Source organism: Acomys minous (assembly GCF_964271855.1).
Source record: "Acomys minous genome assembly, chromosome: 7".
In the NCBI taxonomy this organism is placed as follows: domain Eukaryota; kingdom Metazoa; phylum Chordata; class Mammalia; order Rodentia; family Muridae; genus Acomys; species Acomys minous.
In genome coordinates, this window is record NC_140488.1 from 69456323 (window position 1) to 69471975 (window position 15653).

The window sequence follows — 15653 nt, forward strand, 5'->3', positions numbered from 1 at the left end:
CCGTAAAAGTGTGTCAAATCCCCTACAGTTTAAATTACAATCATTTATTTGCTGTCTTCTGTCCTCTGTAAGATCAGCATGTGCTCTTAACGCCCCTCCCCGTCATCTCTCCATCCCGTGTGTGTGTGTGTGTGTGTGTGTGTGTGTGTGTGTGTGTGTGTGTGTGCGCGCGCGCGTGCGCGAGCGTGTGTTAAGAGATTTTATGAGTTGGGTGTAGTGGCTCATACCTTTCATCCCAGAAGAAAGGGAGGAGAAGAAAAAAAGAAATTTTATGATTTGGGAAAATGTGAATGAAACAGCACCACAAGTATCACAACATTCTAATTGTATGGCATTTTTAATAAGATTAAAATTACTTTAAAAATATGAATGAGCATTTGTCAGACATAGTGGTAGAATCCTTTAATTCCAGCAGTCATGAGACAGAAGGAGATGGATCTCCATGAATTCAAGCCAGCCTAGTCTCCATAGTGAGAACCTACAAGTTCCAGAGCAGCCAGAGTTACATAGTATGAGATTCTGCCTTCAAAAGCAAATGAGCATTTCCTAGAAACTTAATTTAGTTGTAATATTGTAGTATTATAATTACAGAATAGTATAATTCACTTATAATATAGAAGTATAGTGATTAAGGACATAAACTCTAAACTCCAAACTCCAAAATTAAAAATCTTGGCCCCATCATTTATTAACTGTATACTCTTCCTTTGAGCTGTCATTAATGTTTTTTAATTAGCATATGAAGAACTGGGTTTCATTCTGACTAGCAGCATATGCTATAGTTTAAGTGTAAGTTTGTCTTTTTGTCTTTTTTCACTCTGGAAAGAGGAAATAAATATGGTACATACATGATGTTATTGTAAAAAAAAATAGTAAGTGTGAAATCCATATAAAGACTTTCATATAATTATACTAACTAGATGATAGCTATTTCTTTTATATCTTTCTGATTATTCAATATACCTTTGTGACATTGTCTGGAGAAACTGTGCCTCAAAATGAATGAGTAAGCAATGATATACACTAACCCCTAGTACTGTGTTCTTATTCTTGTGTTCCAATCATTTATGCTTTCACAATTTTAATTGTCAGCCTTGTATCACACTACAAATTCCAAACCTGATGCCTGGCATTCAAGGCTTCCTTATTCTAAACCTTTAATTTTATAGCCATATAAATTGCTCCTTTTTAAATTTCTATCCAAACTATAATGCTCTTTGCTAGTGACTTTTTCCAACATTTGTATAGGAGGAAATTGACAAAAATGTTGTCATTCTCACAGAGTGAACTGAAAAATATTATACCTATATGTTTTCTGACATTTACCATTGTATGAAAAATAAGAGTAAACAACACCTTATACAAATAAAATCCCTTTCTCCTAGAAAGTAAACAGCATGCCTAATCATTCAGAAACTGCATTTAAATACACATGTATTTTGAGTTATAATATTCTTTGCAGTTTTTTCAAAACTATTAGAATTAGTTAGTATTATATAATTTGATATGATTTGTAAGTAGAGTTTAACAATTATCTTAGAGATTTTGGGGATACTGTAGGACAGGTACAATTGGAAGTGACTTTTGAAGAGTCAGTTCTCAGTGGTATGGTTTGCTATCCCCTTCTTCTGACCTCATATTTCTGTGATAAACATAATCATAACTTTCACAGTTATTATCCACTGTATTAGCTTAAATCATCTTGCTGGTTACTTTTATTTCAACACAAAGTGGAACAGAAGAGTTACCAACTATAACCTGTTTCTTTCAGATTTCAGGCTCCTCATGTAAGATGAATCTCATCATTTCAATTAGCATCAACATCCTCCTTGAAATCCAAAAACAATCATTGCTTACTTAGATATTATCTTTTTTTCCTCTATGGCCACATTACAGATTCACAATTGTAAAAAGCTCAGATTCCTTTTATATGAAGGACATATTGGAAAATGTATAGTTTAATTTGCATGCTGTTCAACAAACTGCAAAAAGAACGATATTTCTCCCAACACTTGCAAGGAGTCATATAAAGTGCAAACTATGAGAGATAATTTTTCTTTTCTCCACAAAGATATAGTAGGATATATGGTTCCAAGTGAATTTCTTAAAAAGTCATCTCTTTAAAGTGAGAAAGTCTGTACAGTGACTGTGGTAATGCTACCATTAATCCCTAATGCACTGAGAACCCTCGGTAAGCAGTGCTTACAGATTCAGGCTAATAAACCACACACTATTCCAAACTTTTTAAAAAAACAGTTTATTACTTATAATTACAGAACTATCTCATGCCCAAGAAACCAAGAACTGTGCCTTTTAATTCCTCCTTTTGCTGGTCCCTTCCTCTTCCTTAGTTGACACAAACGCATATTCTAAGAACTACCACTTCCTTCCCTTGCCTGTACACCAAGTGTCTATGCTATATAAATTTCATACCTAAATACCAATGAACTATCAACCTGAGAAGTTTAGTGGCCTCTCATATTTATATCTTCTACAAGACACTTAAAATAATAGCCATAACTTCCAGAAAAATAAAATAACCTTACATGTGTCTTTTATAGTTATACAAATGTGATAATACTTCTGTTTCTAATGCAATTTGTGAGTTATAATAACCAAAAATGTCTTGAAATTTTGTTTAGTGACATGTAGGAATGTTTAAGAATTATAAAGCAGAATAATTTTTAAAAAGAAAACCTACATAGTCTAAAATGTGGCTCAGTTTTATAGCTTTCTATTTATGAGATTTGCAAGACTTGCATTATGCTATAAAATTGATTTTGAAATAATGAACTACTGGGCTTCTTCTCATCACAACTATATGGATCATTACAGTATTAGGACCATATATTTATCATAGAATTCTCTGTAGCCAGATTCATACTAATCCTCAACCTATGGATTTTTTGATGAGCCCAAGAAAATTGTGTTAAAACGATCTTTGTTTCCTATGCTTATCATTAGTTTGTGTCTTCAGAATTCAATTCAAACTTACTATTGACTTAATACATATAAAATATAAGCATATGCCATGTATACGTAACTGTTAACCCTGAGGCATACTGCTTAAACTTTCTGCTATTATATTTATTCATTTGTATTTGTAATGTCGTTATTTATTGTCACTTGTATTGGAAAACTAAGATGAGATTTTTTTGTAAAAATACATAGCAATATGCCAACCCAGAAAATAATAGACATCTATGAATGTTCAAGGAGTGGATTTTCATGCCCTCCGTTCAGTCGCAAGAATCCAGTGCTAAAATTTTAACATTTTGTGTCACTTTGCCCGTGTTTTATGTTTTAGAAATACTTGAAATCTTTACCACATTCAGAAATTAAGTTACTCTATCCAAGCCATTAACTTTTCTGTAAAGATTAATATATAGTTTGCATCTCAGTACTATTCTGTTTACAGAAGACAATTTTAAATACATGCATTCAATTTATATTTGGTTGGAAACATCTGTTAAAAATTTAATCTCGGACTTGTAACTAATAAAATACCATGAATTTTAAATTGGAAACAGGTGGATCCCATTTTCCTTTCTTCTCCCACATTTTTCACATTGTGCCTCCATCAACTGTGGAAGCACAACACTGAGACTACAGGCATCACACAAGAAAACTTATTTCTGCTATTTCCAAGATTATGTAAAGAAATTGTTTGCCTGGCAGTTCTTGCCTTTGGAACAAGCCAATGAACATAGGGAAAGAGAATAATAGCTGAAGAATTCTTTCATTTTAGCCAACCATTGATGAACCACTCTCCCTGCTCATGAGACGAGAACGGGTAACAGAGCTACCATGGCGAGATAGTTGGTCACGGAACTCTGAAGCCATGAAATAATAAAGAATTGGGTCCAAAAGGCAACAGAGACTTGCAAGACACAGGCAAAAAGGATGGAAATACAGTGTGCTTCTGACAATTGGACAGCTGGCAATGATACTTTCCTTTACCATGGTGTAAAAAATGAAGTTAATGTGATAAGGAGTGAAGCAGATAAAAAAGACTGCAGCACACATGAAAACCATCCGCAGAGCTTTTTTCCTCTCACTAATCCCTTGAAAAGCAATTGGTGGCTGTTTCAAGGATATAGTTGTTTTCCAGGTACAACATGCGATGATGATCACCGGAATCACAAATCCAGCAAGCTCAGCTACTGTAACCATGGTGACCAGAACCGCTGCATCCATCTGTTTGTATCCAAGATCAGCAAAGCAAGATTCACTATTATTGGTTAAGCCAGCACTTCTCAGGATGGGAAAAGGCAAACAGGCAGTCCCCACGACGATCCAGACTGCAGCACTGATGCCCACGTCGTACCTACGCTTCCAGTTTCTGGCTCTGAATGGCTTGAGGAGAAAGAGGCACCTCTGAAGGCTAATGCATGTCAAGAAAATAATGCTGGCATACATGTTGAGATATTTCAGATAGAAGCACAGCAGGCAAAGGGCCCTCTGGAACGGCCAGTGACGGTTGATATAATAGTAAATCCGGAGAGGTAAGGACAGGACGTGAGCAAGGTCCGCTACTGAGAGGTTGATCATGAAAATGATGGCCTTATTCTTCTTGCTGATGAAGCGGCACAGGACCCACAGGGCTGCACTGTTAGCCAGGAGACCCGGGATGAATATGAAGATATAGGTGGTGGCATAGAGAGAGTACTGAAATGTCAAATGAGTGGCACTGCAATTACTCTCAGCGGTGCTGGTACTATTGCTGCCCATCTTGAATACCTCAGTGTGCTCATCAAGGTAAACTGTGCAGTTATGGCTCCTGCCAAAAAATCAAATAAAAAGCACAATAGTTAGCAAATACTTTAGTGAATATCCAGGACTCTGTCTTCCACTGAGATAAAAAATATTCCAATTAGAGATAATGCACAGATCTGTAAGTGAACACTCAAAGAAGATGATGTACTACTGACCCAAGATTGCACAGTAAATTAGTTAAGATATGATGGAAATGTGCCTTGATATGTTTATTATATTCTTCTTACCATACCAAGGACATTGTGCATTTAAATATATTCCTTAACCTGGTTCTCTAGCATTAAAAAAAAATGACCTTGCCTCCTTGAGTTTGAATTGCCACTGAGCTGGCTGACTTGGGGGACCTGGGAATATGACTGTTTCATAAATTTATCACAATAGCTTGCTACTCTGGAGTCTTCCTGAAGTTGTTTTATCTCCCTGGGTTTGTGTCCCATTCTCAGCTTATATGAAATACTTCAATGTTGTACTATTTTAGATACTGTACTATGATTACTTCCTTCTTGTAATCTTGGAAGTATAGTGCTGAGGTTTCCCTCTCTGAACAATCCTATATCATTACACATGTCAGTCTGTATACATAGGCATATATACTTTAAAAAAATGTTCCTATCCAATCTGTATACATAGACATATATACTTTAAATAAAATGTTCCTATCCAGGATGACAATACTCTCCCCAAAAGATATAGACTATCTAGCAAAACCCCAGTGCCAGGCAAGAGAAGCCTCTTCTGAGTTGTTGATTAGGGATGTTCAAGAGACTCCCCACATTATAGGCTATAGCTGTTGGCCTTGCTCAACAGAGGTGGAAGGTAAGTTCCTATTGCTGAAGACACCATGCACTTTGGACACAGGACCCAGAGAACATGAGCTGTATCTGACCTGAAAGACACCTCCTTGAGGACTTAGCTTTCATGGTACCAGAAGTCACCATGCAAAGCTTCCAAAGGAATAAAGTAGATGAAAGCTATGATGCCTATGAATCACAGAAACAACCAGCATTAGACAGTAATCCCATAGGTCCAATCAGTACTGCTATGTTACCTTGGTGGTAACAAATAGCTCTCTCACTTGGACTTAAGGCCTGCCCACTCAAGAAGAAGGAAATTATGCCTGGTACTGGAAAACAGTCAACTACCCCACACTAATGAACTCATGAATATTGGAGGAAAACTTACAGCTGACATTTCACTAAAGCAGCATAATCCCTAACTACCTTCTAAATATTTGTCCTACCTAGAGATGTGTAGCCTTCACCCCTCATTAAGTAAAATCCTCTTTGCAATAAACAGAGGCCAGTAAAGAAAAAAATGCAGATATCTGGACCCCAATCCTAAGGAATACTTCTACAGTACAATTCCTGAATCTAAGGCTTGGAGATTACTGACAAAGGGGTGGAAAGATTGTAAAAGCCATAGAAACAGTTTGCTGTTTGACTGTCTCTCTTAGAAACACCAGGGAATATATGCCCATAAAGTCACATCAGCATGACTGCCTAAACATAAGCTAAACATGGATACCACCAATAGACACACTAATGCGGAAGGGGGAAACTCATGAGACAATAACCCTAGCAAAGAATTACAGACAACTAAGAAATGTTGAGAGCAAGAGAAATAGTCTTCACCAAGAAAGAGCACACTAATTGGTTATCCAGTGCCAAATGATTAGCCCTGAAAAAAATATGTATGTGTGTGTGTGTGTCTGTGTGTGTGTGTACATATAGATGTATATAATGTCATTATATGAACTGAGCACATTATATGTATATATTTAGGAGTGCACACACACACAACAACAATAAAATAAAAAGACCATGAATTTTAGAGAAAGTAAAGTGGATACATGGGAGGAGCTGGAGGAAGAAAAGGTAAAAATAGAAATGCTGTAATTATATTATAATCTCAAAAATGATTAAACATTTTAAAAGAATCCTATACTAGTACAAAATCAGTAGAGGATACATTGTCCAATGGTCGCAGTGAACATTGTCCTATTACCAGTAAAACAGGCCATCTGAACAGATTTTTGAAAAGAACTTAAAATTTAATTTTGTATTTGTTAAAGTAATCATCATAGGAACAAAACTTTTGGATTTTATATCATATGATGATTCATTGTGGTTTTAGTTATGTGTTGTGTTGGAGTATAGAAAAAGTAGACTAATCTGTAGGGCTTCTCAAGTTCTGCACAGAGTTGTACAGGTTACCCGCAAAAGACATTGAGAGGCACCAACAGACACATCATTTTTATTTAACTACTTTATAAAATATCAAATTAGAAAGACCTTTGGAATAATATATATATATATATGTATGTATGGGAAACAAGGGCCAAAGAGAGATTTACAAGTGAAAGATCTAAGAATTCAAATGGGAGGTATCTTAATCTCTACACATAATCTTCTAAATCTTCATTTCCCACCCCACATCAATTTACACAAGCATCCCTTTTATAAGATTTTAGAAATATTTATTTTATTCAAAGCTTCAAAGGAACAAAAAAGAAATAAGGAAGGAGGGAAAGAAGGAAGGAAGGAAGGAAGGAAGGAAGGAAGCAAGCAAGCAAGCATGCATGACCTGGGGATGTTTCTGATGTGAAGTGGCTTATTACTTTTTTTTTATTCTGTTGTGCATTCTCTTTATTTGAGGAGGATGGCATTTTATATCATTTTCTGTACAGCTGCAACACAGAGAGATGGAATAAAACCCCAAGTGATGATTTCACAGATAGAAAAGAATCTAAGTACTTTCACTTTTCCTCCTCTTCTCCTTCACATATAAATCTACCTGGCATATCATCAGTGCTATGTCATAAAACATAATGTAATCATCGTGTGTGTACACGGATGACTTAGAGCAGAGAGGTACTCAAATATAATAGGGAGGAAGTCATATTTTAACCATGAAGGTGTACACTTGAATCAACAAAAGAAGTATCCATATGTTTTATCTAATTCACTTGTATACAATATTATTATTCATTATTACAAATAATAATAATTATTATATATTATAACAATAATATATTATGATTATGATTATTATCATAACACAGATGGGAAGACTAATGTTCAGAGAAATTTAGTGGATTTAGATGTTGTCTTAGTCAGTGTTCTATTGTGAGAATTCACCTTTACCAAGGTAACTCTTATAAAAGAACTCATTTAATTGGGAGTTGCTTACAGTTTTAGAGAGTTGGCACATGCTCATCATAGTGGCAAGGAGAAAGGCATGGAGCTGGAGCCTTATGTCCTGATCCATAAGCATCAGGCAGAGAGAGAAGAGACAGAGAGAGAAAAGGAGAGAAGGAGAGGGAGGGAGAAGAGAAGGAAAGGGAGAGAGAGAGAGAGAGAGAGAGAGAGAGAGAGAGAGAGAGAGAGAGAGAGAGAGAGAGGAAGAGAAGGGGAGGGGAGGGGAGGGGGAGAGAGAAACGGGCCCTGGCATGGGCATTTGAAGTCTCAAAGCTCATCCCTTCCAGTAACACACCATCTCCAACATGAACATCCTTCCCAGAAACTTCCACTGTTGGTGATTAAAGGGTGTCATTCAAATCACCACTTAGGTAACAAAGCTTTTTTTTTTTTTTTTTTTTTTTTTTTTTTTTTTTGCTTTTCAAGACAGGGTCTCTCTGTCTAACAGCCCTGACTATGCTGGACTCACTTTGTAGACCAGGTTGGCCTCGCACTCACAGCGATCCACCTGCCTCTACCTCCCGGGTGCTGGGATTAAAGGTGTGTCAAATTTTAAGGTATTTTCATTTTGTCAGTTGCCTCCGTGGCGCTGGGTGTGACTTGAAAAATGTAGCTAGCTTATGCAACATTTTCACAGATTCAATAAGAATTCCCCCTGATTGATTCATGTGTTAGGTTCTATGTCCTCAGCTCATGGTGCTCTGGAAAATTTAGAAGTTGAGGTCTAACTTAGTGAGGTGGGTCACTGAAGATCAGCTCTGTCTCTGTTTTCCATCCACCATGCTGGAAGCTCTCTGCCATGGTAAACTGAATCAATGTGAACCCTTTCCAACAACCACTCTGACTTCAACCTTGGCATGGCTTCAGTTGTCACCTGTTACCCATGCAGAGGCTGCCACAGAGCAAAGGAAGTTACCAGCACACTACAATTTCAAGAACTACGAACAGCTCACGCCCAGTCAGATCACACTTCCGCTTCTGCACTTAACAAACATGGCTATTTGGTTTTTGCTTCATTGGTGCAGACAGTTTCACTTACTAAGAGCACATTCCCGGCACACCCTTGAGCTAAATAACAGAGCTCAGGTCGGCCAAAACAGAATGCTCCAGTCCAATTCACACCTTTTTTTAAAAAATTGTGGGTTTGCGTGCCTCTGAATCTGTCACATATACAGCTCAGAAATTCACCACTAGTCATGAAGTTAGAGAATGTCACTACCTGGTTACCAAGGCTCTTTTCTTCTCCAAACAGAAGAGTAAATGGGAAGAGGTTTCCCTCAATCTCCTCAGTGAAATTTAAGTGTAAAATCCCCATGCTGGAGAGAGATGGGGAACTTATTTTTGATTCAACAGAAATATAACACCTTGAAAAAGGTACACCTAGCTTGCTCTGAATAATTTGTGTCACTTTGAAATTTAAGAAATAAAAACAGTCTAAAACTCTACTAATACCAAAATGTCCAGTATGTCCCCGCTTTGCCTCCATATTTGTTCTCTATTGCTTCTGTTTTTCTAAGGTCTGTGCCTGTATATCCCTCTATCTCTCATTTTCTCTTTCTCTCTCTATTTCTGGGTAGTTTTTCTTACGTTGCCAACATTGGTCTCATTTAACCTACGTGTGTTTTGGTTCCTGTGGCATGAAGAGATGTGAAATCCATGACTCGTTCTGAGTGTGTGCTTCCCTTTTCTGCATCTGTTGCTCCCTATATCTAGAATTTGCCCCTCCATATGTTTTTATATCTAGCTACTCTGAGTCTTGGTTTGACGGTTAAGGAAGCCTTCACCATTTGATCTTTGTAGGCAATCCTTTTATCCTTGCATGATCTTTATTCTTAATCTTTGTAGCATGAACATTGGAAATGCACAGGCTCACTTACTCATTTACTCACCACATTATTCACTCTGTTGTTGACTTCATTGGTGGCATAAAAAGATGTTTTGTCCATCACCATGTAGCTACTAAGCACTCAAAGAATTTTTATGTAAATTGCTCTAAGCCCCATCTTAAAGAATTTGGCAAAAATAAAAACCTTGGGGTATCAACTAGCACACTTTTGTTACCTGCTGCTTCCCTAAACATTCTGTCTGCTGATTTGGATTATTCGACTGCCTAGCGTGTACTCTTTACTGCTCAGGAAAGTCAGGCAGGTCTGTAGAAGCTTAAAAGAAGAGGAAAGGAATCATTTAGAAGTCACAGATGGTCACACATATCCTTTAATAAAATTCAACATATCCCGGGGTCTCAGACTATCCATCATCAGCTGGACCACAGGAGAAGGGCAGTCTTTGTAATAAGTTTCTCGTGGATTTTTATACTTTCATTAATTTTTGTTGCACATGATAAAAGTATCACAGATATATGTACCTGATTTATTTTATTAGAAAATGGCTTGTTATCTGCACATGGGACTCAGACTGACAGTGAAAAGACTGAATCTGCAGATCCCAAAGCTCTTGACATGTAGAAAGGAAATATAAAATGAAATGACCCTGCATATTTACCTTTCCCCTGATGGGCTTCTGAGGACTATGGCAGAATCCAATCCTATGAGTCTTGTGATGGATTTTGTGGAAAACACAGAATTTTCACAAATAGTATCGCTATGAAGCTCACTAGAGGAATTTTCTAGAGAAATCTTTGAAAAGATGTTTCAAATATCTATAAAATCAGTGTATCACATGCATTAAGGTGAATGTGTTGGGTAATAAGGATTTTTTAATCCCTGTGAGGTAAGTAGAACAGATATCATAGTTTTAACTAACTGGATGATTGTATTCAAGAAAATTTTAGTGCCTTGTTCATAGTCACAGGGTTATTTTATGCTAGAACTAAAATCAGGAATCAGGTATGTAGGCCTATTATTGACCTTTGTGCCTTGTTCTCCCACTTTTGTGAAATTCTAGGCTATACGGTATCTCAACTGAGTGAAGATGGTACTCATGCTGAGATGTTTATACTCTCAGATTGATCTCTATAGGAACAGGATTTGGGAGGAAAACTAAGGTTGGATCTGGAGAAAGGAAAAAGTTAAGCTTAGTTTGCCTGAATTGTTGACTACTCTATTTACATTGTAGCAATCTTTCAAAACTAAAGTCAAGTTCCATCTCTCCAATAAAAACTTCCACAACCATGGCAATATGAATTCATTGTTATTAATGAAATCCATCTGGGACTTAATTTGCAGTTTAATCTAGCAAGCAGGTATCCTAATTACTGAGGATAGGGAAGTCAAATGATAAATTCTAGAGAAAAATGTGCTTGATTAATGTCCTTGCTTAGTCCTGATGCCACTTGAGGTGTCAGGGTGAGTTGATACCCCTTGGGGGCCTCCAATTCCCAGAGAAGAAGGAAAGAGGATAATAGGGGAGGGGGCTTGTGGGTGGGGCTGGGAGGAGAGAAGGGAAGGGCTGAGAACAGGATGTAAAATGATAACATAAAAAAAAAGTTTGCATCACTGGGCTGAAGAGATGGCTGAAGACTTAAGAGTACTTGTTCTTGCAGAGATAGAGTTTGATTCTCAGTAGCCACATGGAAACTAACAATCATACATGACTTCAGTTGCAGGGGATCTAATGCCCTCTTTTAACCTACACATGCACCAGGCAAGCATGTGCTGCACAGGCACAACGGCACATAAAATTTAAAATACTAAATGGATCTTTAACAAAGAAGTTTGTAGTCATGTGATAGAGAATATAAGAGTAATTCACAATAATAAAATGTAAAAGTATGCCATAAAAGATGTACCAAAGTTATTTCTATAGAAAGAGAAAGAAAGCTTTTGTAGAAATGGTCAGAATTGAAAATTGAAGGATAAGGTAATTTTGACAGTCAGAATTGAGGGTAAGCAGCTGTAGGAGAAGAAAGAACTTGAGAGAGAATTCAGTGAGAATGAAGGTATAAAAGTATACCAAGGTATAAAAATGGCAAAATAGTCATTCTACTGCAGCTGGTAAATAAGATTAGATTGTAAGAGTATGAAATAAGAGAATCCAGTTTAAGGGAAAGATGATTAAGGCAGATGGTAGCATATCATGAAAGGTTTTAAAGGCATTCCAGGGGAAGATACAATGCTTGAAAGATGCTAACAAGGATTCTGATATAACTATAACTTAAAGTTCAGAGTGATCCCTCTGTCAACACTTAAAAATTGTTTGAAAAGATGGGACATGGTACATCCAAGCCCTTTTGGTATAGGTAGGTTGATCAACAGCTCAGGATTGCCAGAAATGTGTAGGATGTGCTATATTCAGTGCCCAAACCACAAAAGACCAAGTCAACAACAAACTGTTCCTCCTGACTAGTACAGCAACTGAAGTGATAAAGAACAAGCTCTAACTTGGTAAGACATGAAAATTAAAATTTCAAGTAAAAGGCAGATAGATTTGGATAGGTCCTGAAAGTCAAAGACAGTTTTATTATAAAATGTTATAAAATTTGCCTCTCTTAAACTAGTATCTCTGAAATTTTCACTTTCTGTCAAGATTCATCAATTTTTGTCATTTCCATGAACTTTTTATCCAACATAAACACTAAGTTCCACGCTAAAATGTACCATGCTCACTTGTCCAAGATATATCAAATGTATTTATACTCTCCTTGATAAAATCTTTTCTTTAGATATCATCTCAGAGGTCAGTAGTTTCCTCTTGTCTCAAATGCTCACTTTGACCTTCATTTATTTTGCAGCAGTGGGCAACTATACTTTGACTTTCCTCTTCTTCAAATTCCTACTCTATTTACAGATTTCACTAAGAAAATGCACGTTCTATATAGGAAGATTCTGTATCTTAGGGGTATATATATATATATATATATATATATATATATATATATATATATATATATATATATATATATATTAGTCTACTTAGCAAAGGTTTAGACAAGCAATAGGAACATATACAGAGAAACGTACGTAGTGTAGGTATATGTTAGCAAACACTTAAAAAAGGATGCTTCTTGTGTCTGTCCCATGAATTACTTTCCCAGTAAACAGACATAACCTTTCACCCTCTGCTCCTGAAATAAATGAGGCTAAACTCCGTCAAGACATCTAAGAAATTCAAAGCCTATAAATTCCAGATTTCTATTTCCAACAGGAATCTAAAATGCTTAAGTAGAATGTCATCACTTTGCTTTATATTTTTGTAGGAACAATTATGTTTTGTTTCAAAATACATGTTTATATCAGGCTTTTGAGTCTAATTTACTAATAATGCTCAGGCTAGATTTTAATAGATTCCAAAAAACTAGCTCCCCTTCCTAACAAACTATATTAATATCCAGCTTTTACAAAGATACAACTAAAGCATGCCTATATAATTATGATATGAGCTTTGTCCTTAATTCATAATAAACTGATAAATCCAATTCCCTATGTTTCCTATCAGTTATTTAATGCTATTCTTATGTATGTAAATAATTCTTGTAGGAATTAGGAATTTTATTATACCTTTAAGAGATCAGGAAACTTAGTCTCAGCAGGATTAAGTTTCTTTCCCCAAATCCAAGAGGGACTGAAATTTGATTTGTAATAAAACTCTTCACAAAAATAGAGAAAGCTGAAACTCCATTTCCAAATGAATTTTTGCATGGAAGAAAACTATTCTAATATGCCCTGATATGCAATATACTCTTCCTAAAAATAAAGACAATGCACTTCCTGGATCCAATTCTAGCACTTTTATCTGTATGCACTATGCATATATGGCAAATGACTGCCCACCAGGTGTCAGGGTGCTGTCATATCAGAATCAAAGCTATTTATGAAGTTTTGTTTTGGGACTTAAATCTTAGTAGACTGCCAATAGAAAATCTGGGACTATTTAATTTTAATTTTGATTGCAGGAGTGCTGAGTTGAGCAAGACTTGTAGGATATATAAGATTTAAAACAGTAGACCATATTTTTTTAAAAAATACATTTGGATTAAAGAGACTTTGATTCTACAAGTCAAATACGAATTCTCTTTGCTGCTGGGATAAGCCCTTTCTTTCATTTCTTTATTGCTAAAATAAGACAATTGAACTCAATGGTCTTTAACTCTGTTCTAGCTCTAATGTACCTTGTCTATATGGACACTGCCCCTAATGCTCCTAGCACTGCCGCTAGATGCCATCAGCATTTGGCAATCCTGATGCAACCACTGTCCCTGATGAGCGCATACACAGAGCGTTATGGACATGTATTTAATTGTCAAAAATCATTATTGAATGATAATTACAAATATTCATATCAAAGAATATCATCTAGTTGAAAGTTGAGGATATTAGCACTCAACTATGAAATCCCATTTCTCTGAAGGTATTAAGCTCTTCCCTCAGAGTATGGAAATTCAGTTCTATCCTTAAGCACCATCTCTATGAGTCTTCACCTTTTCAGCTCTCCTTCTTTTTTTAACCTCTTATCATTAAGAAAGCAGAATAATTTAACAAACATGTTTATGAAAATTACTTCTATTTTCCTTGATAGGTGGAGCAGCCTGTGAACTTGTTTTCTTGGAAGAAGAGAAATTTAAAAAGAGGAATCACTACATACATGTCGGGGGAAACAAAATCACTGTCTTAAGAAAACTTTTGAAAGTATAGATCTCCACATATTTCTTGGTAACTGGATACATGGTAGTTGCAAAGTATCAATGCAATGGGGTAGATTGTTCTGAATCCAGGATTCAGTTCTTACAATCAACAGCAACCCTACATTATTTTTGTTTGTTTGTTTCTTGAAGGAAATGATGGCTTAAAAATTCTTATCTGAACCTCAGGTAAACTTTTTTGGATAATTTGATAAAAATAAACTATTACAACTTTCTGCCCAATCATTACCCTGATCGTGGAAATTTGTCCATAGTGTGATTTCACAGAAACATCTCTATGTTCTTTGTAAGAACTATGAGACAGGCTTTGTAGGATGACAACTTACTTATCTCAAACACAGATAGCCACCAAACACCACCCCAAACTTCCCCAAAATATGTGCTCATTCACGTAGAGTTCTTTGCTCTTCTACTACTAGGATTTAGTAGTCCATACCTTTTGAACTAAGCAACTTTCTCAGTTAAGCCCTAAAAAGAACGGTGTTTGACCAAAGAAGGGACTGTTTTCAACAGAAACCATTTACAAAAAGCAACTGTCCTAAATTTAATGACCTTATTTTCAGTATAGTTTATACAATTAGCAACCAAAGTATATCGGCATATCACCTACCTGTGTACCCTGTGTTTTAGTTTTTCCTAGATAAATTCCCCAATTAATAGAAATAGCAATGAGTACCTGCATCCTATTTAAACAAACAAAATAAGAATATCCTCATTTGAAGAATTCTAAGAATTCAGACTATCTTCTACCAAACACCAAAGCAGAACCATCGCCATTGTATCTAGGCTAATTCTGGAATCAGCTAAGCACAGTCTACCGTGAAAAACGCCCCAGATAAGCTTCCTTTTGACTCACTACTGCTAACTCCACTCGTAAGAGGCATCACTGAAAAGATAAATGACCCACATTTGGACTCTGCTTCCTAGAAGGACTGAGGTTAAGACAGCAATTGCCCATTAACAAATCAAGGAATATCTCTGAACAAACTCTAAAATCATCTGATACATTATTTTCCAAAAACAAAATGGTAATAGGTAGATTTATGATATTTCTGAAAGACATGGGCTTCTGTAGGGGAAAG

General features: G+C 36.2%; 1 protein-coding gene across 3 annotated transcripts in view; it reads right to left on the reverse strand.

Moving 5' to 3' along the window:
- Positions 1 to 310: 310 nt before the first annotated feature.
- P2RY10 (P2Y receptor family member 10) overlaps positions 311 to 15653 on the reverse strand; it is a 63087-nt gene continuing 47744 nt past the window's right edge. For all 3 annotated transcript variants that reach the window (XM_084790751.1, XM_084790753.1, XM_084790752.1), the window contains one exon: positions 311 to 4780. In XM_084790751.1, the coding sequence (XP_084646877.1) occupies positions 3745 to 4731 (987 nt within the window). In that variant the 5' untranslated portion in view covers positions 4732 to 4780 and the 3' untranslated portion in view covers positions 311 to 3744. The remainder of the gene's footprint in view (positions 4781 to 15653) is intronic.